General features: G+C 41.7%; 1 protein-coding gene across 4 annotated transcripts in view; it reads right to left on the reverse strand.

Annotated features, from left to right (window-relative positions):
- The window catches only part of LOC124787846 (TOM1-like protein 2), a 132,114-nt gene that overhangs the window by 95,119 nt on the left and 13,174 nt on the right, over positions 1-23,821 (reverse strand). For all 4 annotated transcript variants that reach the window (XM_047254798.1, XM_047254796.1, XM_047254797.1 and 1 more), the window contains exons 2-4: positions 5,471-5,640; positions 5,026-5,116; positions 2,817-3,007 (exon numbers count right to left, since the gene is read on the reverse strand). In XM_047254798.1, coding sequence (XP_047110754.1) covers positions 2,817-3,007; positions 5,026-5,116; positions 5,471-5,640 — 452 coding nt within the window. The remainder of the gene's footprint in view (positions 1-2,816; positions 3,008-5,025; positions 5,117-5,470; positions 5,641-23,821) is intronic.

Genomic DNA, 23,821 nt, shown 5'->3' on the forward strand with positions numbered 1-23,821 from the left:
TTCTGTCACACAGTTTCCTATGCACACAGGAAGCTGAGGATAAATTTGGGCTGAGGACTGCCAAAGAAACTGAAAGCTTGGAGGTATGGTACAGAAAATTGAATTCAGAAAAATTACCATAAGAATTCTACATATAATATTTTGAATCCATAATGAAACCATATATCAAAGAAAAAGGTTTTTTTGTTACTTGCAGAACCATGGAGCAGTCAGACTGACAATCCACTACACGACAAAGTATTTGTGGAAAGTGCTGGATAAACTACGTACACTATGAAAATTATTCCACTGAAATGCACTTTACTATCAGCCATGTGACAAATATTTTTATCATCAGAAAAAAAATAAAAAAATCTTAAGAGCATGCCTGAATTACTTCAAAATAAATGTGAAACTGTTAAATGTGAAGTAGTGGTCAAAATCCATTCAATTGTTAATTGAATTCTGTATGCCCTGGCACTCAGTAACACGGTATGGATCAAAGTCATTTAATGAAAACATAATATTTCATTATGTTAATGAAGTGTGCTTCAATATGAATTTGTTAAAGAAAAATGTGACTGCAGTAAAGGCATAATTTATATTTGGTCCATGGTAGGAGAAGAATTAATGTTTTAGGTGTTTGCATGATGATTAACATCCAAAAATATTTACACCTCGTAATGAAAAATATTTTTTTTTCTATCAACATATTGGAAATTCTAAACCTTCAAGTATTACAACAGACATACAAAAATAATTAAAATAATGTGGGCCAAGATTCCAAATGCAAAAAAAGGAGAATAAAAGAAGGAAAATACGAAAGCAAATAAAAAATTTAATATGACAATAAAATGACATAATTAAATAAAAATAATAATGTCATTGCAATAATGATTAAAAAAAAAAAAAAAAAAAAAAAAAAAAAAAAAAAAAAAAAAAAAAAAAAAAAAGATGGGACCTGATGGGACTCGAACCCACAACCTTCAAAATGCCAACTAAAAATAGCTTAACCATTAGGCTACAGTGCTGATTCAATGATCATCTTTTTTTTCCCATGTGAATTTTGGTTTCACCAACTACTCACAAATGACGGCCTAACAGGGTGAATGCCTGCAAGGTGCGATACCTGCGAACCAAACTTACACTACCATATACACTATGTGATCGAAAGTATCCGGACACCCCCAAAAACATACATTTTTCATATTAGGTGGATCGTGCTGCCACCTACTGCCAGGTGCTCCATATCAGCAACCTCAGTAGTCATTAGACATCATGAGAGAGCAGAATGGGGCGCTCCGCAGAACTCACGGACTTCGAACGTGGTCAGGTGATTGGCTGTCACTTGTGTCATACGTCTGTATGCGCGATTTCCACACTCCTAAACATCCCTAGGTCCACTGTTTCCAACGTGATAGTGAAGGGGAAACGTGAAGGGACACGTACAGCACAAAACCGTACAGGCCGACCTTGTCTGTTGATTGACAGCAATTGCCGACAGATGAAGAGGGTCGTAATCAGTAATAGGCAGACATCTATCCCGACCATCACACAGGAATTCCAAACTGCATCAGGATCCACTGCAAGTACTGTGACAGTTAGGCGGAAGGTAAGAATACTTGGATTTCATGGTCGAGCGGCTGCTCATAAGCAACACATCACAATGGCAAATGCCAAATGACGCCTCGCTTGGTGTAAGGAGCATAAACATTGAACGGTTGAACAGTGGAAAAACTTTGTGTGAAGTGACAAATCATGGTACACAATGTGGCGATCGGATGGCAGGGTGTGGGTGTGGTGAATGCCCGGTGGACGTCATCAGCCAGCTTGTGTAGTGCCAACAGTAAAATTTGGAGGCGGTGGTGTTATGATGTGGTCATGTTTTTCGTAGAGGGGGCTTGCACCCCTTATTGTTTTGCATGGCACTATCACAGCACAGGCCTACATTGATGTTTTAAGCACCTTTTTGCTTCCCACTGTCCCACTGTTGGAAAGCATTTCGGGGATGGCGATTGCATCTTTCAACATGATGGAGCACCTGTTCATAACGTACGGTGGAGCGGTTACATGACAATAACGTCCCTGTAATGGACTAGCCTGCACAGAGTCCTGACCTGAATCCTATAAAGTATCTTTGGGATGTTTTGAAATGCCGACTTCGTGCCAGGCCTCACTGACCAACATCAATACCTCTCCTCAGTGCAGCAGTCCGTGAAGAAACCTTCCAGAACCTGACTGAATGTAGGCCTGCGAGAATGGAAGCCATCGTTAAGGCTAAGGATGGGCCAACACCATACTGAATTCCAGCATTACCGATGGAGGGTGCCACAAACTTACACGTCATTTCCAGCCAGGTGTCCTGATACTTTTGATCACGTAGAGTAGGTAATTCCAAAAAGTCAGTCGCCTCGAATCTCCCCTTGTAAGTCAATTCAAATGTCATATGTTTCCTAAATATGCCATGTTTCTCCCACTATACTGCTTCAGATGAGGTATTAAATCATCTCTAAGAACCTCTAAGTAAATAAATTAACTCCCAACTTAATTTTCTCCCTTCTATAGTACCTTGGCATGAGCAATGCCTCAGTCACACATCAAGTCGTAATTTTAGCTCCCGGCAATTTTGCACAGTACTGATGTTATGAAAGTGAATCAATGACACTGACCCAAAATAATAATTATCAACTTATATTGCCATTAGTTATGTGTGGTATTAGGGTTAATGTTATCTAAACGATTCTTTCAACATGAGAGTCACTGAGTGTTATGGAAACAAAAATAAAATTGTGTTTCATATTCAAGTGAAGTAGTAAATCAAAAAAACAAATATTTACCCTTTGAGGGGTATGAATGGGGGCCATTGTGTCCAAGTCTGTCATTGGAAACTCTATTCCTTTCTGCTTCAGATCATGATAGACTTGTACTACTCCAGAAAGTTCCGTCTGGTGCCGGAAAGCATCTGCCCAACTCTGTATTAGACTTAGGACCTTCTCCTGTATTGCTGTAGGTGGATCATTCTTGGGACCTGTAAGCATTCATCTTACAAATCTATACACACAACTTACAACTTTGCTACTAAAAATAACAAATTCTACCTTATATCTGCTAAAAGCATTTCTTAAGGAACTGAGATGAGTATATCTACACTGCAGGAAAAAGACAGATTGCTACTTACCATAAAAAAAACACGTTAAGTTGCAGACAGGCACAATTAGATGGCACTTACATAAAGCTTTCGGCCACAGCCTTCATCAGTAAAAGAGAGAGACACACACCATTCATACAAACAATCAAACAAACCTCATGCACACATGACCACCAACTCCAGCATCTTGGGCTGGAATGCAAGTATCATAAGGGTTGCAAGCAGCAATCTGGAGCAGGAAGGGGAGGGGGGAAGGGATAGTAGTGTACGGGTGGGGAGAGAGATGAGCGCTGGCTGGTGGAGTGTGCAGTGACTAGAATGTCAACAGGTGCTGTGTTAGGATGTTGTGGGGTAGGAACGTGGGGAAAAAAAAGGAGCAAAAACGGAGGGGAGTGGGAAAAGATAGCAGATGCATTGGCTGAGGGCAGCAAATAAACAGGGCAGGACATGAGAATGGAGAGGAGATGACAGAGCAGAGGGGGAGGAAACTGTTGGGTGGAGGGTGTTGGGACAGTATGTTACATTAGGTTGAGGCCAGGAATGGAGAATGTATTGTAAGGATGATTCCCATCTGTGCAGTTCAGAAAAGCTCGTGGTGGAGGGAAGGATCCAGATGGCTCAGGTAGTGAAGCAGCCATTGAAATGAAGTGTATTATGTTCAGCTATATGTTGTGCTCAAGGTGGTCTACTTTGCTCTTGGCCACAGTTTGGTGGTGGTTGTTCATCCTGGTGGACAGCTGGTCGGTAGTCATACCAATATAAAAAGCTGTGCAATCACTGCAGCGGTGCTGGTAAATGACATGGCTGCTTTCAAAGGTGGCCCAGCCCTGATGGGGTATGATAAACCTGTGATTGGTTTGGAACAAGAAGTGCTGGGTGAGTGGAATGGCCAGGTTTTGCACCTGGGTCTTCCACGGGGATACGATCCTTGTGGCAAGGTGTTGAGATTGGAAGTGGGATGGACTAGGATGTTGTGGAGGTTGGGTAGGTGATGGAACACCACTTTAAGCGGGATAGGAAGCATGTTGAATAGAATGTCCCTCATTGCAGGGCACTTTGAGAGGTAACCAAAGCACAATGTGTCTGCAGCTGACATAACACACTTTGCTTCAATGGCTGCTTCACTACCGAAGCCATATGGATCCTCTCTCCACCACCAGTTTTTCTGAACTGCACAGGTGGGAGTTATCCTTACAACACATTCTCCACTTTCGTAACCATCCCGGCCTATATGTAAGGTAACATACTGTCCCCACACACCCTCCACCCAACAGTTTCCACCCCTCTATCCCATCATCTCCTCCCCATTCTCATGTCCCATCCTGTTTATTTTCCGCCCTGTTCTGCCAATGCTTCCACCCGTCTTTCTCTGCTCCTCTTTTGCTCGTTTTTTTTCCACTTCCCTGTCCCACAACCTCCTGATGCTGTGCCTGTTGGCATTCTAGTCCCTGCACACTCTACCAGACAGCGTCTCTCTCTCTCTCTCTCTCTCTCTCTCTCTCTCTCTCTCTCTCTCTCTCCCCCCCCCCTTTGCCGTACACTACTATCCCTTCCCCTTCCCCACCCCCTCCATACTGCTACTTGTGTCCCACGTGATAGCTGCATTCCAGCCCGAGATGCTGGAGTTGGTGGTCACGTGTGCATGACGTGTGCCTGCATGTGTATATGAATGGTAATGGTAATGGTGTGTGTGTGTGTGTGTGTGTGTGTGTGTGTGTGTGTGTGTGTGTTTTTTACTGATCAAGTCTGTGGCCGAAAATTTAAGTAAGTGTCTTTTAATTGTGTCGGTCTGCAACTTAACGTGTCTTCTTTACAGTAAGGAGCAATCTGTCTTTTCCTATTTTATTGATATTCCTACCTGGAGTTTCTATTGTTTGAGATGAGTATATGTTACTTACCAATCAATTTTACCAGTTCCTGGACAAATTCCTTGTTGCATGCTAGAATATGCAACCTTTTGCCACAATTTTTGACACAGGTCTCTAATACCTGAAACACGCAGTACAGAGAGTATGGTAACATTGATGAATAGCTCAATGACTAAAAGTTTCCCTACAAAAATGCACTCAACAATAATAATTAACTATGTCACACAGCCTATGTGAGAAGAGAGTTTGAATAAACTTCTGAAATTAGACATATGGTTGGGAGGTGAGGGGTGGAGGGTTTTGGTGGGGGAGAAAGTGGGAGGGGAAGGGAGACAAGCACACATGAATAACAGAAGAACATTGTACAATCACACTTTGAGAGAAGGACTACACATTCATGAATGTGTATAAAAAATGCTTACAGGTACCGTAATCAAAATCTGTAAATAAAATTGAAATATTTTTTCAGACTCACCGTCAGAGTATACATCACAACAGTGTAATTCTTCCCTGCATTTTGTTGCAGACGTTTACGAATAGCTTTAATAGCATCTTTTGGTCCATCTTCTGTGTCATTTATTATGTCACATATTTCCATGTTAAGTGCCCAATTCTCTGAAGCCAATGATGCATCTGTTGCCTGCTCTGTTGAAATATAAAATAAAAATTAGGACATTTTCTAATGAATGGTGTGATACAATAATTTATTATGTAATTCAAATGCAAGAAAATCACAAATAATTTTGTGCTTGCAATTTGAATACAAGTACTGTTCCAGTTTCTTCCTTTTTTTTCTTTTCAATAAAAGAATCTTCTAGTCAATGAATTAGATTCCAATTACTCAGTAGTCCAGTACCTGGAAACAGGGAAATTTGAAGAGATTTTGAAATTGAATGCTGATGAATAACTTCATGCCACATGACCTGATATGTCAATCTCATTATCCCTCCTATAAGTTGCTTGGTACTTGCAAAAACAGATATAGCCTGCTAGGGACACAGCCATTATCGTAATTAATATTCAGAAAAAGCAGCCACAGTTGCACATGCTAAGTCACCTTGAGTTTGACTGTGGTACTGAGTGGGTACTTTTAACTCATTTATGAGCTGCCACCAGTGCAAAGAATATCTGATGGTGCTTGCACCTGACGAGTGAAACTGGTTATAGTGAATAAAACTGTACATGACCTGTGACTGTTTCAGTTGAATACAAATTTTTGGTACTTTTTGAACTAATAACACTGTACTGTGATATGTGCAAACGCCCCCTCCCCCAACCAAAAACAAGAAAGATTAAAAATAAGAACTCAAGTTCATTCCTCATCATAGCATTCGACACACACACACACACACACACACACACACACACACACACACACAAAAAAAATCCTGATACCGCTGATCCCTCCAAAAAGCAACTTAGGAGTACAGCACTTTTCACTCAGTATTACCCTGGTCTTGAATGTATTACTCAGCTACTTTGACAAGGATACGACTTCCTAAAATCATGCTGTGAAATGAGGTCCATTCTGTCTGACATTTTGCCCATCACACCCAGAATAGCTTTTTGTTGTCTTCCCAATCTCGATAAATATCCTTGTCAAACCCTATGGTCCTTCTGCACTGCTCTCCCAACCCTACAGCTCCTACCACTGTGACCATTCCCACAGTAATGCCTTACGAATCCTCCTGGCACCACATCTAACAGCCCTGTAACTGATGAAACATATACTATTAAAGGAAGAAACAGCTGTGAAACAACACATGCAGTATACCAGCTGTTACATAAACACCGTTTGACTTTTACTTCACCATGACTACCACCAGGTTATCAGTTAGGAGGAATGGGCATAGGGAGAGAGCGTTTACTGTCAACATTCAATATGCTGCTGCAGAGCATGCTCTATAACATGACAGTCATGACTGCGGCGCCTGTTTCACCACACATGGTATCTGTATTCTTTCCCCAGACACCAATTTCTCAGAACTCCACAGGTGGGAATTGCTGCTATAACATGTCCTTGGTTCCCGCCACCCATCTGGCCTTAATTTACACTAATTTCTTAAGATTCAATATTTCTTCTCAGTAACCATTCCTTTCTTTATTCCTTTTAGTTTTCTATATCTTCCATTTTCTGACCTATTTATTTTTTGCTGACCCCCCCCCCCCCCCCCCCGCCCCCCCAATTACATAAAATGCAGTTACCGATTCACTCTCATTAACTTTTGCACAATGTTTTTGTTTTTGCAGTAATCTCTGTCTTGTATATTGCCCTATCTTCCACCTTTAAGTTCTCAGCTTTCCAAATCTTGTTCAGTGCAGTTCCCAACAATCAGTCTTTCCTTCTCATCCCATTTAGTAAGTCTCCCCTGACCCAGGGTTCTGAGTGATTTTTCTGAACTGTACCACTTTTCCTAAACCTCACCAGTCCTTTCCCTTCACCCTTCTTCCTTCCCACTAAACCCTTTTGCCAGAAGGAGTAGCCACTGGCTCCAAAAGCTTGCAAACTTTAATATCTTTGTATGTGTATTCTCCTGCCACCACTTGGAGGGCAGATTTTTTATCTATCCAATTACATTATATCTTCAAAAACTGATTATTTTCCTAATGAATACTCTGACAAAGAGTATAAGTCCAGTCACTGAGCAGCAGTCATTACTAAATTGTTATCTTTTACTCACTACTTCTCCACCATTGCACATAGTAGTCCATCTTTGTCTTTCCCTTTATTCCATATCAAGGATTTTCTATTACTATTTTTGTAGTATTATAACACTGCCACACATAAACCTTTTTCTTACAGGTGAAGCTAAGCAACACAATGCACGCACCCCACTATGAGCTTAGCCAAATTGCACTTGTTGAAAGTATCAGCGGCAAGCACAAACAGTAGGAATAGAATATGAAAGTTCTTGTAATAACTGAGTAAAATTGAAATGAAGGATAAGTATAGGAACTGGAGCTAACGAGGAACTTCAAATGGCTTTGTAATAGGAGTTAGGTATTTACTAAGTAAAGCAATTTTCAATCTGAACATTAATTTGAACATAACAGTCATTTACAGTTAACCTAATAGGATACAGGACTCGTATGTCACAGGACTCGTATGTCACATGACTGTGAACCAGCACATGCAATTTTATGGTAGACAATTAAACACAAAATGCAAACCAAGGTGCACTTGACATTCTTCACTAACAAAAAGCACTGTCACCAGTGAAGGATATATGTAGGGTCGGAAAAAATTCTAGGCTCAATCACAGACTAAAAACAAAATTTTTATCAGTAACCATAAAAATGAAAATTCACTAGAGATTATTTGCTTTTTAACAGAATTGCTAGTCAGTAGATACCTTCACAAAATGAAACATTTATGACTGCTGATAGACACATATTAAAGTACCCACACTAACCTAGTTTTCAGAATTACTAGTTCCTTCTTCAGAGAGGAGACAAGAATAAGTCTGGAAAGGTTAAAATTGAAGAGCAGGTCACTCGGACCCAAGGACAAGGCGAACTCAATTGTTGTGAAGACTGGGGAAACAAAGATGCACAGGGAGGTGTCAGAGTAGGGGTCAATAATCATCCTGTATGGAATCCGGGACTCATCAGGTAACGTGTTGAAATCCTATGTAACTAACAGGAAGAAGGACCATAGGGTATCTGTTGTTTTTCACTGGGAAGTTAATCATTATATGGGATTCCTCAGGGTCCTACCCCCCCCCCCCCCCCCCCCCCCCCCCCCATGTTTCTGTGTTTCTGATTTATGCTGACACCTGCTCACAGCCTGAATAGTGACGTAATTCATCAACTGGCTCCAGCACCGTGCCTCAAAATTTGTTGTCAACAGAAACAAATGCAATAATCTTTAAGGTCCTCAACTGGTTTGTTGTCAAGTAACATTCACCCAATGAAAGGAGATCAACTTCATTTAGTTTTGCTGTAGTGATAGAGATCCAGAGGAATTTACAGTGATGAACAATAAACAGCAGTTACAGAGAATAAATAGTGCTAAGTTCTTTAGTCAGTCTGGAGAGTAAACTTCAGACACTGAAGAGACTGAACACACCCATTTGTGCCTTAAGAATATTTTATAGCACTGATGAGCAACTCATTATGCTTAAGTCCTCTATATTATCTTTTAAGGAATTATTTTCTGGGGGAACTCGTCTCTTTCTGAAAACATTTTCACTACCCACAGCAGTATGATTGGAATCATCTGTATAGCGAGTCCAAGGACCTCTTGCCACAGTTTTTTTTCCACGGTTAGTAATACTCACCATTGCTTCTCAAATATTGTCTCAGTTATGCGACTGGATTTGCAATTTCCTGTCAGAGAGGTCGCAGTTCGTAGTAAATGACAGAAAGTCATCGAGTAAAACAGAAGTGATTTCAGGTGTTCCCCAAGGTAGTGTTATAGGCCCTTTGCTGTTCCTTATCTATATAAACAATTTGGGAGACAATCTGAGCAGCCACCTTTGGTTGTTTGCAGATGACACTGTCGTTTATCAACTAATAAAGTCATCAGAAGATCAAAACAAACTGCAGAACAATTTAGAAAAAATATCTGAATGGTGCGAAAAGTAGCAGTTGACCCTAAATAACGAAAAGTGTGAGGTCATCCACATGAGTGCTAAAAGGAACTCATTAAACTTCGGTTACATGATAAATCAGTCTAATCTAAAAGCCATAAATTCAACTAAATACCTAGGTATTACAATTACGAACAACTTAAATTGGAAAGAACACATAGACAATGTTGTGGGGAAGGCTAACCACAGGCCGCGTTTCATTGGCAGGACACTTAAGAAATGTAACAGACCTACTAAGGAGACTGCCTACACCACACTTGTCCGTCCTCTTTTAGAATACTGCTGCGTGGTGTGGGATCCTTACCAGATAGGACTGACAGAGTACATCGAAAAAGTTCAAAGAAGGGCAGCACTTTTGTATTATCGCGAAAATGGGAGAAAGTGTCACAGAAATGATACAGGGTTTGGGCTGGAAATCATTAAAAGAAAGGTGTTTTTCATTGCAACGGAATCTTCTCACGAAATTCCAATCACCAACTTTCTCCTCCGAATGCGAAAATATTTTATTGACACCGACCTACATAAGGCGGAACGATCAGTACGATAAAATAAGGGAAATCAGAGCTCATATGGAAAGATATAGGTGTTCATTCTTTCTGCACACTATACGAGATTGGAATAATAGTGAATTGTGGAGGTGGTTTGATGAACCCACTGCCAGACACTTAAATGTGATGTGCAGAGTATCCCATGTAGATGTACATATAGATGAAAACATAGTTATCTCTCTTGCACATTTTTCCAAACATTCCTAATTACTATGGAAGCAATGCAAAAATCCACATGCATGATGTCAGATTTAAGAATGACATCCATCATGCATTTAAAAAAATCTGTGATGGGCGCAAATGTATGTTAAGTGTGCTTCTCACTGAGTTTAAACAATTAAGAAACTGGGAACCCAATTTCTAAACTAAATTAGCCAATTTCTGTTGGATAACCTCTTTCTATTTTACTGATGAGTTTTTGAATGTGAGATTACCAAAATACATGAGTATCATACACAATTTCATGTTTTGCAGTGTACCATGTACTATATATAAGATGATGTTCTCAAACACCTCCTGTTTAGTCAGTGTATATATTACTGTAATGATAGATGAGTTTGTGAATACAAGCATATGAAATAAATGGTTGTGCAAGGGATAAAAATGAAGGAAAAGGAGGCAGCAGGTGTATGGATGTCATACACAGGTGCCGGAGCTGATTCGAGCGTAAGTCAATTATTATTTACAATTCAGTTACATTTTTGTTTATTTTGGTAGTACTGTCATTTTACATTGATGACACATTCTTTGTTTATTTGGTGTTATATCGTTGCAATTTTCAAGCTGCTAGGTTAGTTTCATTACTGCTGCCCTGCTGTTAACCATGGCTGCTCTGCTGTCTATTTGCACCAAAAAAGAGCAACGTTCAGTGATTGGTTTTTTGTGGTCGAAAGGCGTATCAGAGGCTGAAATTCATCAAAGACTTTCGGTACAGTACAGGAACAGTGTTTTGCCACAATGGTGTGTCTACAAATGGATTGAAAAATTCTGAAATGGTCGCACAAGTGTTACACATGATGAAGGAGCCGGACGACTGTTTACTGCCACAAATGAAGAAACTATTAAGCGTTCATGTGAAATGATTCTCTTAGTAAGACAAATAACTATTGACGAAGTGGCACATTGTCTGCAAATTAGTCACGGTTCTGCCTACGACATCATCCACAACAGACTTCAGTTGCATAAAGTTTGTGCAACATGGGTCCCAAAACAACTCACACAGTTGCATAAACAAACACGTTTGGAAATCTGCAAAAAGCATTTGGTCTGCTATGGTAACGAAGGGAACAACTTCTTAGACAGGATCATTACTGGTGACGAAACATGGATCCATCATTATGAGCCGGAGAGTAAACAGCAGAGTATGGAATGGAAACAACCAAATTTGCCATGTAAGAAAATGTTTAAGACCCAACTGTTTGCAGGAAAACTGATGCTTATGGTTTTTTGGGACACATAAGGTCCAGTACTGGAACATTGTGTGGAAAGGTGCACAACAATGCTTAGTGCCAGGCTAAAGCCTGCAATTTGAACAAACACCGAGGATTGCTGTCAAAATGTGTTGTGTTGTTGCACGACAATGCCCGTCTGCATACTGCTGTCCACACTGCCGAAATGCTCCAGAACCTCAAATTTGAAGTACTGAATCATCCTCCATATAGTCCCAATCTTGCCCCTTCAGACTATCACTTGTTTGGTCCACTCAAACAGGCATTACGGGGCCGTCAAAGCAGTGAAAGAAGCGGTGCACTCCTGGCTTACAGTTCAACCAAGAACCTTGTTTTTTGAGGGCATCAGGAAGCTGGTACAACGATGGACCAAGCATGTTAAACGCAAGGAGACTACGTCGAAAAATGATGTTCTTGTAAGTTTCCTATTTGATTACAATAAAATTTTATAACTACTTTGCGGATAATAATTGACTTACCCTCATAGTTCATGTGACACAGAGTGACAGTGACGTCATGGAGGCATGGATTGAGAGGAGGTGAGGATAGGGGAAGGGAGACTGTAGGGTAGAGTGTGTGGGTGCAGTGACTTAGTTGAGATTGAGGTCAGAAGGATTAAGGGAGTGAAAGATGTGTTGCAAGGATAACTCCCATCTATGTAATTCAGAAAAGCTAGTGCTGGCAGTCTCCAGATGCATGAGTTGCGAGGCAACCACTGAAATTAAGCATATTGTGTGTAGCAGCGTGTTCTGCAACTGAGTGGTCAGCTCTGCTCTTTGTCACAGTTTAGTGGTGGCAACTCATTGAGGTGGACAGCTAGTTGGTGGTCATGCACTCATAAAATGCTGTGCAGAAACTGCAGCAGAGATGATATATGAAATGGCTGCTCTCACTGGTGGTCCCATCTCTTATAGCCTAGGACAAGCCTGTGGGTGGGTGGGTGAACCTGGCATATCTTGCACCTGGGTTTTACACAGGAGTGGGAGACGGAGTGGCATAGGGATGGACAGGATTTTGTACAGGTTGGGTAAATGGCAGAATACCAATTTAGGAGAGGTGGGAAGGATTATGGGTAGATGCTCCTCATTTCCAGGCATGTTGATAGATGGTCAAAGCTGTGGCAAAGACATGGTTCAATTGCTCCAGTATGTGATGATGTTTGATGAAAAGGGGGAGGAGGGTTTGCTCCCCTGCAACTGCTTTGTGAGGGTGCTGAGAGATTCATGGATGCAGGAGATCTGTATGAGGATTAGGTTTTGGGGATAGTGCTTGTCTGTGAAGGCCCTTGTGAGACCTCCAGCATACTGGGCAAGTGAATTCTCATCTATGCAGATATGTCGTCCACAGGTAGCCAGGCTACATAGGGGCAGTTATTAAGTGTGGAAGGGATGACATCTCTTAAAATGCAGGTAATTTGGTGGTTAGTGTGCTTGATATGGACAGAAGTGTGGATGGAGCCATCAGAGAGGTTGACGTCAATGTCCAGGAAGCTAGCATGTTGTGCTGAGTAGGTGCAGATGAAGTGAATGGCTGTGGGGAAATGGGATAGGGTATCTTGGCCCTGGGTCTACATCATGAAGATACCCTTGTACTCATTCCTCCAGACAGACCAAACTTCTCAACAACTGCAAGTAACACCTACACAGACAGGAGTGTGCCACAAGAGAAGCTATCAATTAGGTTTGAATACTAGGCACTTATCATGCAACTTTCCCAGTTCTGCTGAAAGTCGACTGAAAATGAAATCTTCTAAACAGTGAACATATTTCTGTACAATGCTTAAGGAAGTGTTACTGAAGTGAATATTGTTTTTCTGCTTATTGTTCACTGAATAATGTTGTGGTTTCTTTTTAATGAGCCAATATTTTCAACAACATATGCAATGACAAAATATATGTACAAGGATGGCAGAGTTAGAATTCCGAGACACCTGAACAACACTCTACATGTAGTTTGTGAACTGAATCACAAATTAGTCAGACCACCCTTTTCTTGGCTAGGAAAATTCTTGATGAGTGCACAGAGTTGCTCCAAAATAGTACAAAAAAACTAGAAAACAATGAAAGTAATCTAGGTAATCAAGCCTTCACTTTTCAGCATTACAGGCAGTGGAGGTTATTCTTATAATGAAGCCAGCAGCATTCAGTTTTTACACAAGTTATTAAATGTGATTCCTCCATCCAAGCTTTGCATCTATTCTCAGTCCTACGAATTTAAAACAGTTGACTTAACTGACTGATCAACTTGGAATAATAAAATTTTACTTTTACGAGACTTATGTGTCACAAACTGTATATATTGGATTTTATTGTGGTTAATCGTTAATCGGTCTCTGAAAGTCACTTGCTGATGTTACCAATCACCCTATTAGCTATGCCATGTACATTACATTCAATTTCCTTTCACAGTAACACTTGTGTCATCTCCAAAGATAAAAACTTTTAGTCATCTGTCATGTCTGGTGGCAGATCACTGATACAGGTTTATATCAACAACAGAAATGGACCCAGAACAGAACCCTACAACACCTCTCACTGTATGTGACCCCAGTCAGTTTCAAATCTTTTCCCTGTTTATTGACACTGGAGGACAATCTCCTGCTCCCTACTTTCCAGATATGATGTGAACCATGGTTGAGCTGTTTCTCTAATCCTATAAAGTTCCAACTTTTGCACAATCAAATACTTTCGTTAAATAAAAGAAAATAGCTACTGCCCGCAACCTATCACTTAGCCCTGCTTGTTACTAACACCTAAAACAATAAATTGTATTTTCTGTAAGTACTCCATTTCTGAAGCCAAACTTTGAGCCTGAGAGCATATAAATGCACTGAGATGTGCTTATACGTGGATTCCCCAAAACCTTTAAAAAACACTGGTCATAAACAAACTGGTAATTATCTACATAATCACTTTCCCCTTTTTTGTGAAGTAGTTTCACTAATGAGTACTTCAATCTCTCAGGAAACTGATCACACCTGAAAGATAAATTGCACAGGTGACTGTACGGATCTTCAAAATTCTGCTTTATATTTCATCATACCAATGGAAGTCTCTACACTCTAGTGATTTCATATCTGATTTTACAGTATTTCATTTCTGCTTGTTTCCTGGAGTTGCATGTGATACAGTTGTCTCAGGACACAAGCTTATTGCGTATATCTGTGTCAATAAAACTTTGGTATGTTGATAGAGACAATAAAAAACACACACACAAATTTCAAGCTTTCGCAACCCAAGGTTGCTTTGTCAGGAAAGAGGGAAGGAGAGGGAAAGATGAAAGGATGTGGGTTTTAAGGGAGAGGATAAGGAGTCATTCCAATCCCGGGAGTGGAAAGACTTACCGTAGGGGGAAAAAAAGACACGTATACACTCGCGCACACACACATACCCATCCGAACATATAAACACACAGGCAGACATATGTAAATGCAAAGAGGTTGGGCACAGATGTCAGTCGAGGGGGAAGTACAGAGGCAAAGATGTTGTTGAATGACAGGTGAGGTATGAGCAGCGGCAACTTGAAATTAGCGGAGGTTCAGGCCTGATGGGTAACAGGAAGAGAGAATATATTGAAGGGCTAGTTCCCATCTCCGGAGTTCTGACAGGTTGGTGTTAGTGGGAAGTATCCAGATAACCCGGACGGTGTAACACTGTGCCAAGATGTGCTGGCGTGCACCAAGGCATATTTAGCCACAGGGTGATCCTCATTACCAACAAACACTGTCTGCCAGTGTCCATTCATGCAAATGGACAGTTTGTTGCTGGTCATTCCCACATAGAAGGATTCACAGTGTAGACATGTCAGTTGGTAAATCACGTGGGTGCTTTCACACGTTGCTCTGCCTTTGATCGTGTACACCTTCCGGGTTACAGGACTGGAGTAGGTGGTGGTGGGAGGGTGCATGGGGCAGGTCTTACACCGGGGGCAGTTACAAGGGTAGGAGCCAGAGGGTAGGGGAGGTGGTTTGGGGATTTCATAGGGATGAACCAAGAGGTTACGAAGGTTAGGTGGACGGCGGAAAGACACTCTTGGTGGGGTGGGGAGGATTTCATGAAGGATGGATCTCATTTCAGGGCAGGATTTGAGGAAGTCGTATCCCTGATGGAGAGCCACATTCAGAGTCTGATCCAGTCCCGGAAAGTATCCTGTCACAAGTGGGGCACTCTTGTGGTTCTTCTGTGGGAGGTTCTGGGTTTGAGGGGACGAGGAAGTGGCTCTAACAATTTGCTTCTGTACCAGGTCGGGAGGGTAGTTGCGGGATGCGAAAGCTGTTTTCAGGTTATCGGTGTAATGGTTCAGGGATTCAGGACGAGCAGATTCGTTTGCCATGAAGATCTAAGCTGTAGGGAAGCGGCCATTTGATATGGAATGGGTGGCAGCTGTCAAAATGGAGGTACTGTTGCTTGTTGGTGGGTTTGATGTGGACGGGTGTGTGAAGCTGGCCATTGGACAGATGGAGGTCAACGTCGAGGAAAGTGGCATGGGATTTGGAGTAGGACCAGGTGAATCTGATGGAACCAAAGGAGTTGAGCTTGGAGAGGAAATTCTGGAGTTGTTCTTCACTGTGAGTCCAGATCATGAAGATGTCATCAATAAATCTGTACCAAACTTTGGGTTGGTAGGCTTGGGTAACCAAGAAGGCTTCCTCTAAGTGACCCATAAATAGGTTGGCATACGAGGGGGCCATCCTGGTACCCATGGCTGTTCCCTTTAATTGTTGGTATGTCTGGCCTTCAAAAGTGAAGTAGTTGTGGATTAGGATGAAGCTGGCTAAGGTAATGAGGAAAGAGGTTTTAGGTAGGGTGGCAGGTGATCGGCGTGAAAGGAAATGCTCCATCGCAGTGAGGCCCTGGACGTGCGGAATATTTGTGTATAAGGAAGTGGCATCGATGGTTACAAGGATGGTTTCCGGGGGTAACAGATTGGGTAAGGATTCCAGGCATTCGAGAAAGTGGTTGGTGTCTTTGATGAAGGATGGGAGACTGCATGGAATGGGTTGAAGGTGTTGATCTACGTAGGCAGAGATACGTTCTGTGGGGGCTTGGTAACCAGCTACAATGGGGCGGCTGGGATGATTGGGATTCTGAATTTTAGGAAGTCACCTTCACATCTGGCAATCTTGTACTTTGGGTGGTGTTGAATTCTACCGGCATGGAAATCTAAGCCCAATCACAAATCTCGCCCAAGACTTGCTGAGCTCATGTTCTATTCACTGAACAATGATGCGAAACCATACCAAATGCCATCTTGAAGTCAAAGAACATGGCATCTACCTGATCATCATCATCTTGGCACTCAGATCTCAACAGCGAGCTGATTTTTGCAAGATCTCTGTTTGCAGACTTCATGTTGAATTACACATTAGATTTGTGTTCTCCAAAAAAGTAATAATGTATAAGCACATAAAATGTTCAAAAAGTCTAAAATAAATTGATACTTCCCTTTTCACTCCATCTGGTAAGTCTCTTCTGCTCCTGGTTCTCAGCAACTTTTCCATAACTCTCCTCATTTCCTAAACCTTGCCAGTCCTTTTCTTTCAACCATTTTCCTTCCCCTGAAACCCTTCTGCCAGAAGGAGGCGGCACTGGCTCCCAAAGCTTGCACATTTCTTTAACTTTTATATATGTTTCTCCTGGCACTGCTTGGTGAGTAGGTATTTTATCTGTCCAATTATATTATATTTTCTTCTTCTTCTGTGGCTCTGCAACTCATGATGAGTCTCAGCCTCTTCAACTATCTCCTTCCATTTATCTCCATCCCTTACTAGCATTTTCCAGTTCCTCTAGCCCATCTTCTGAAGGTCTTCTATGACTCCATCCTCCCATCTAGTTTTTGATCAACCACTTCCTCTCTGTCCATCTGGCTTTCCTTGTAAAATCCTTATCATTCTTCCGTGCCACATGTCCAGCCCACCTCAGCCTAGATGACTTCACAATTCTTCTAACAGGCCGATCTTTCTAGATCACATACAACTCATGGCTTTATCTCTTCTTCCATATTTCCCTTTCGCAAATTGGGCCAACGATTCCCCTGAGTATCCTTCTCTCGAATGCATCTTTTGCTGTCAGAGCCCAGGTTTCAGAAGCATGTATAAGCACTGATCTGACACTGTTTTATAGATGATTAGTTTTGTGGTTCTAGTCAGGAGCATTGTAGATAGATGCTTTATTAAGGTGAAATACACTTTATTGGCTGCAATTAGTCTCTGCTTTATTTCATAGTAGGTATCATTTAGACTGGTTACAATCAAATCCAGGTACTTGAAATGATTGACTCTTTCAAAGGTGTAACTACCCATCGTTATTTCAGTTGGCATGTTCTCCCTGTGTGCTTTCCCAGCAGCTAAGTGGTGGTGGTGGTGGTGGTTAGTGTTTAACATCCTGTCAACAACGAGGTCATTAGAGACGGTCAGCAGCTAGGTAATTTGTTTTCTGCTCATTGATATTTAGTCCTATATGCCTGCCATCCTGTTTAAGTGTGTTGAACGACTCTTCCATTGTTGTCAGAATTCTTGCTACTACGTCGATGTTGTCGACATAGACCAATATCTGCACAGATTAATGAAAAATTACGGTATATTGATAATTTTTACTTTAGGACCATCTAATTACAATGGAATGAAATACAGTTTTCGTGCCATACACATTTCGCCTTTATTATCTGCAAGGCATCTTCGGTGGCCTGGAATATGTACATAATTGTACTATTCAGTTTACATTTTGAGGCAATGCACCTATAGGCTATAAACAGTTCTGGTGGTTGGTTTTTGCTATGATGTAGTAATATTTTAAATTCTACTTATAGGTTGCATGGATGATTTTCTATATATTATGTCCTGTTTCATTTTTGGTTCTGTTTCTCTTCTTATAACTGTCACTTGGGCTTTTTGTTTCCCACATTTCACAGCACTAGGAACTGAACACTTGTTTTGATGAAAGTTCCTAGTGCTGTGAAATGTGGAACACAAAAAACCCAAGTGGTAATTATAAGAAGAGAAACAGCACCAAAAATGGAACAGAAACATAACATGTAGAAAACCATCCATGCACCCTGTAAGTAGGATTTAAAATATTATTATGTCACAGCAAAAACCCACTACCAGAATTGTTTATAACCTATTGGCACATTTCCCCAAAATGTAATCTAAATAGTAAAAATATATACATATTCCAGGCCACTGAAGATGCCTTGCAGAAAATAAAGGCAAAACGTGTTTAGCATGAAAATTGTGTTTCACTCATTTGTAGTTAGACAGTCCAAAAGCAAATATTATCAATATACTGTAATATTACAAGCAACTGAGGAAGACAGGCCTACAAAAGTTGAAGATGTTATGGAAAATCGTTCCCCTATTCAAGGCATTTCCTTCTCTCATCACCTTCTCCGAGGCTGCATTGAATAGGAGACATGCCAGTGCATTACCTTGCCATATTCCATTTTTACTTCCCAAAGTATTGGACCAAATTCCTCCGGTTTTTATGTTACCTTGTGTTTTTCTCATTGTCATTCTTACTATGCTTATCAATTTTTTTTAAATACCCAATTCACCTAGAGCTTGATATAGTTGCTCTCCATCTATACTATTGTAGGCTGCTTCAAAATCAATAAAAAGATGACAAGTTAAAACATCATATTCCTTTGTTTCTTCCAGAATTTGTCTTATGGTAAATATCTGGTTGACTGTTGACTTGCTGCACATAACTCCATGTTGGTGCATCCCTGTTTCCCTCTGTATTATTGGAAGGAGTCTGTCGTATAGTATGTTAGAGAGGATTTGTATCCCAGATTAAGCAGTGTGATTCCTCTATAGTTACCGCATTCCATCGGGCCTCCATTCTTATACATAGGGCATATAATTCCATCTTTCTATATTTGAGGAATTTCTTCTTTTTCCCATACTAGATTCACCAGTTTCTGGGTGTTCCTTTCTAATTCTGAGCGTCCGTGCTTGAAAAGTTCTGCTGGAATGCCATCTGTTACTGTAACCTTGTTGTTCTTTAATTTGCTCATTGCAGTTCACACCTCTTCTAAGGTAGGTGCATCCACACTGTTGTCTGGATTCTCTTCCTCCAGTATTTCTGATGGGTTTCTCAGTACAACTTGTCTTGTATTAAGGAGTATATCAAAGTGGCAACACCACTTCTCACATATCTCCTTCTCTTCGCTTATAATTTTGCCCTTCTAATCTTTTATCATACTTGTCCTGCCTCGAAAGGTTTCCGTGCCTTAATCATCTCTCTATAAAATTTCCTTGCCTTGTTTGAACTTCTCCGAAGCTCCATTTCTTCAATATTTACCTTAATCCACTTGCTCTTTTTCCTTTAATGGGTCCTTTCTTCTTTATATTCTTCCATTACCCTCCTGCTACAATGTAGTTGTTCAAATGGCTCTGAGCACTATGGGACTCAACTGCTGAGGTCATAAGTCCCCTAGAACTTAGAACTACTTAAACCTAACAAACCTAAGGACATCACACACATCCATGCCCGAGGCAGGATTTGAACCTGCGACCGTAGCGGTCGTGCGGTTCCAGACTGTAACGCCTAGAACCCCTCGGCCCCTCTGGCTGGCGATGTAGTTGTAAATCCTTCTGTATGCTTCATTTCTTTTCATCTGTTACCGTTTCACATTTGGTACTGAGCCATGAGATTCTTGTTTGCCTTATGCTGTTCCCAAGTATCTTGTTTGCTGCTATCTGCAGTCTTTTTTATCTTTTCCCATTGATCTACATCTACATCTACATCCATACTCCGCAAGCCACCTGACGGTGTGTGGCGGAGGGTACCCTGAGTACCTCTATCGGTTCTCCCTTCTATTCCAGTCTCGTATTGTTCGTGGAAAGAAGGATTGTCGGTATGCTTCTGTGTGGGCTCTAATCTCTCTGATTTTATCCTCATGGTCTCTTCGCGAGATATACGTAGGAGGGAGCAATATACTGCTTGACTCTTCGGTGAAGGTATGTTCTCGAAACTTTAACAAAAGCCCGTACCGAGCTACTGAGCGTCTCTCCTGCAGAGTCTTGCACTGGAGTTTATCCATCATCTCCATAACGCTTTCGCGATTACTAAATGATCCTATAACGAAGCGCGCTGCTCTCCGTTGGATCTTCTCTATCTCTTCTATCAACCCTATCTGGTACGGATCCCACACTTCTGAGCAGTATTCAAGCAGTGGGCGAACAAGCGTACTGTAACCTACTTCCTTTGTTTTCGGATTGCATTTCCTTAGGATTCTTCCAATGAATCTCAGTCTGCCATCTGCTTTACTGACGATCAACTTTATATGATCATTCCATTTTAAATCACTCCTAATGCGTACTCCCAGATAATTTATGGAATTAACTGCTTCCAGTTGCCGACCTGCTATTTTGTAGCTAAATGATAAGGGATCTTTCTTCCTATGTATTCGCAGCACATTACACTTGTCTACATTGAGATTCAATTGCCATTCCCTGCACCATGCGTCAATTCGCTGCAGATCCTCCTGCATTTCAGTACAAATTTCCATTGTTACAACCTCTCGATACACCACAGCATCATCTGCAAAAAGCCTCAGTGAACTTCCGATGTCATCCACCAGGTCATTTATGTATATTGTGAATAGCAACGGTCCTATGACACTCCCCTGTGGCACACCTGAAATCACTCTTACTTCGGAAGACTTCTCTCCATTGAGAATGACATGCTGTGTTCTGTTATCTAGGAACTCCTCAATCCAATCACACAATTGGTCTGATAGTCCGTATGCTCTTACTTTGTTCATTAAACGACTGTGGGGAACTGTATCGAACGCCTTGCGGAAGTCAAGAAACACGGTATATACCTGTGAACCCGTGTCTATGGCCCTCTGAGTCTCGTGGACGAATAGCGCGAGCTGGGTTTCACATGATCTTCTTTTTCAAAACCCATGCTGGTTCCTACAGAGTAGATTTCTAGTCACCAGAAAAGTCATTATGCTCGAACATAATACGTGTTCCAAAATTCTACAACTGATCGACGTTAGAGATGGTCTATAGTTCTGCACATCTGTTCGACGTCCCTTCTTGAAAACGGGGATGACCTGTGCCCTTTTCCAATCCTTTGGAACGCTACGCTCTTCTAGAGACCTACGGTACACCGCTGCAAGAAGGGGGGCAAGTTCCTTCGCGTACTCTGTGTAAAATCGAACTGGTATCCCATCAGGTCCAGCGGCCGTTCCTCTTTTGAGTGATTTTAATTGTTTCTCTATCCCTCTGTCGTCTATTTCGATATCTACCATTTTGTCATCTGTGCGACAATCTAGAGAAGGAACTACAGTGCAGTCTTCCTCTGTGAAAAAACTTTGGAAAAATACATTTAGTATTTCGGCCTTTAGTCTGTCATCCTCTGTTTCAGTACCATTTTGGTCACAGAGTGTCTGGACATTTTGTTTTGATCCACCTACCGCTTTGACATAAGACCAAAATTTCTTAGGATTTTCTGCCAAGTCAGTACATAGAACTTTACTTTCGAATTCATTGAACGCCTCTCGCACAGCCCTACTCACACTACATTTCGCTTCGCGTAATTTTTGTTTGTCTGCAAGGCTTTGGCTATGTTTATTTTTGCTGTAAAGTTCCCTTTGCTTCCGCAGCAGTTTTCTAACTCGGCTGTTGTACCACGGTGGCTCTTTTCCATCTCTTACAATCTTGCTTGGCACATACTCATCTAACGCATATTGTACAATGGTTTTGAACTTTGTCCACTGATCCTCAACACTATCTGTACTTGAGACAAAACTTTCGTGTTTAGCTGTCAGGTACTCTGAAATCTGCTTTTTGTCACTTTTGCTAAACAGAAAAATCTTCCTACCCTTTTTAATATTTCTATTTACGGCTGAAATCATAGATGCCGTAACCGCTTTATGATCGCTGATTCCCTGTTCTGCGTTAACTGTTTCAAATAGTTCCGGTCTGTTTGTCACCAGAAGGTCTAATATGTTATCGCCACGAGTCGGTTCTCTGTTTAACTGCTCAAAGTAGTTTTCAGGTAAAACACTTAAAAAATTTCACTGGATTCTTTGTCCCTGCCACCCGTTATGAACGTTTGAGTCTCCCAGTCTATATCCGGCAAATTAAAATCTCCACCCAGAACTATAACATGGTGGGGAAATCTACTCGAAATATTTTCCAAATTATCCTTCAGGTGCTCAGCCACAACAGCTGCTGAGCCAGGGGGCCTATAGAGACATCCAATTACCATGCCTGAGCCTGCTTTAACCATGACCTTCACCCAAATCATTTCACATTTCAGATCTCCGTCAATTTCCTTCGATACTATTGCACTTCTTATCGCTATAAACACGCCTCCCCCTTCACTGTCCAGCCTGTCTCTGCGGTATACATTCCAATCTGAGTTTAGGATTTCATTACTTTTACGTCTGGTTTCAGCCCACTTTCTGTCCCTAGTACTATATGGGCGTTGTGACCGTTTATTAATGAGAACAGTTCTGGGACCTTTCTATAGATGCTCCTGCAGTTTACTATTAGCACATTAATATTGTTATTCCCTGTTGCATTTTGCCTACTCCTACCTTGCCGCGTCTCAGGAGGCGTCTTGTCGGGCCTAGGGTAGGAATGCTCTAACCTAAAAAATCCCCATGTCCACCCCACACGTACTCCGCTACCCTTGTAGCCGCTTCTGGCGTGTAGTACACGCCTGACCTATTCAGGGGGACCCTACATTTCTCCATCCGATAGCGGAGGTCGAGAAATTTGCACCCCAGATCTCCGCAGAATCGTCTGAGCCTCTGGTTTAAGCCTTCTACTTGGCTCCAAACCAGAGGACCGCGATCGGTTCTGGGAACGATACTACAAATAGTTAGCTCTGATTCCACCCCGCGAGCGAGGCTTTCCGCCTTTACCAATTCCGCCAACCGCCTGTATGAACTGAAGATGACCTCTGAACCCAGACGGCAGGAGTCATTGGTGCCGACATGAGCAACAATTTGCAGTCGGGTGCACCCAGTGCTCTCTATCGCTGCCGGTAGGGCCTCCTCCACATCTCGGATGAGACCCCCTGGCAAGCAGACAGAGTGAACACTGGCCTTCTTCCCCGACCTTTCCGCTATTTCCCTAAGGGGCTCCATCACCTGCCTAACGCTGGAGCTCCCAATAACTAATAGACCCCTCCCCCCGTGTGCCTACTCGGACCTTGCTGAACGAGCAGCCACATGTCCACTCACAGGCAGAGCGGGCCACACGGCCAGCCTCCACATT

Source organism: Schistocerca piceifrons, chromosome 3 (assembly GCF_021461385.2).
Source record: "Schistocerca piceifrons isolate TAMUIC-IGC-003096 chromosome 3, iqSchPice1.1, whole genome shotgun sequence".
NCBI classification, from domain to species: domain Eukaryota; kingdom Metazoa; phylum Arthropoda; class Insecta; order Orthoptera; family Acrididae; genus Schistocerca; species Schistocerca piceifrons.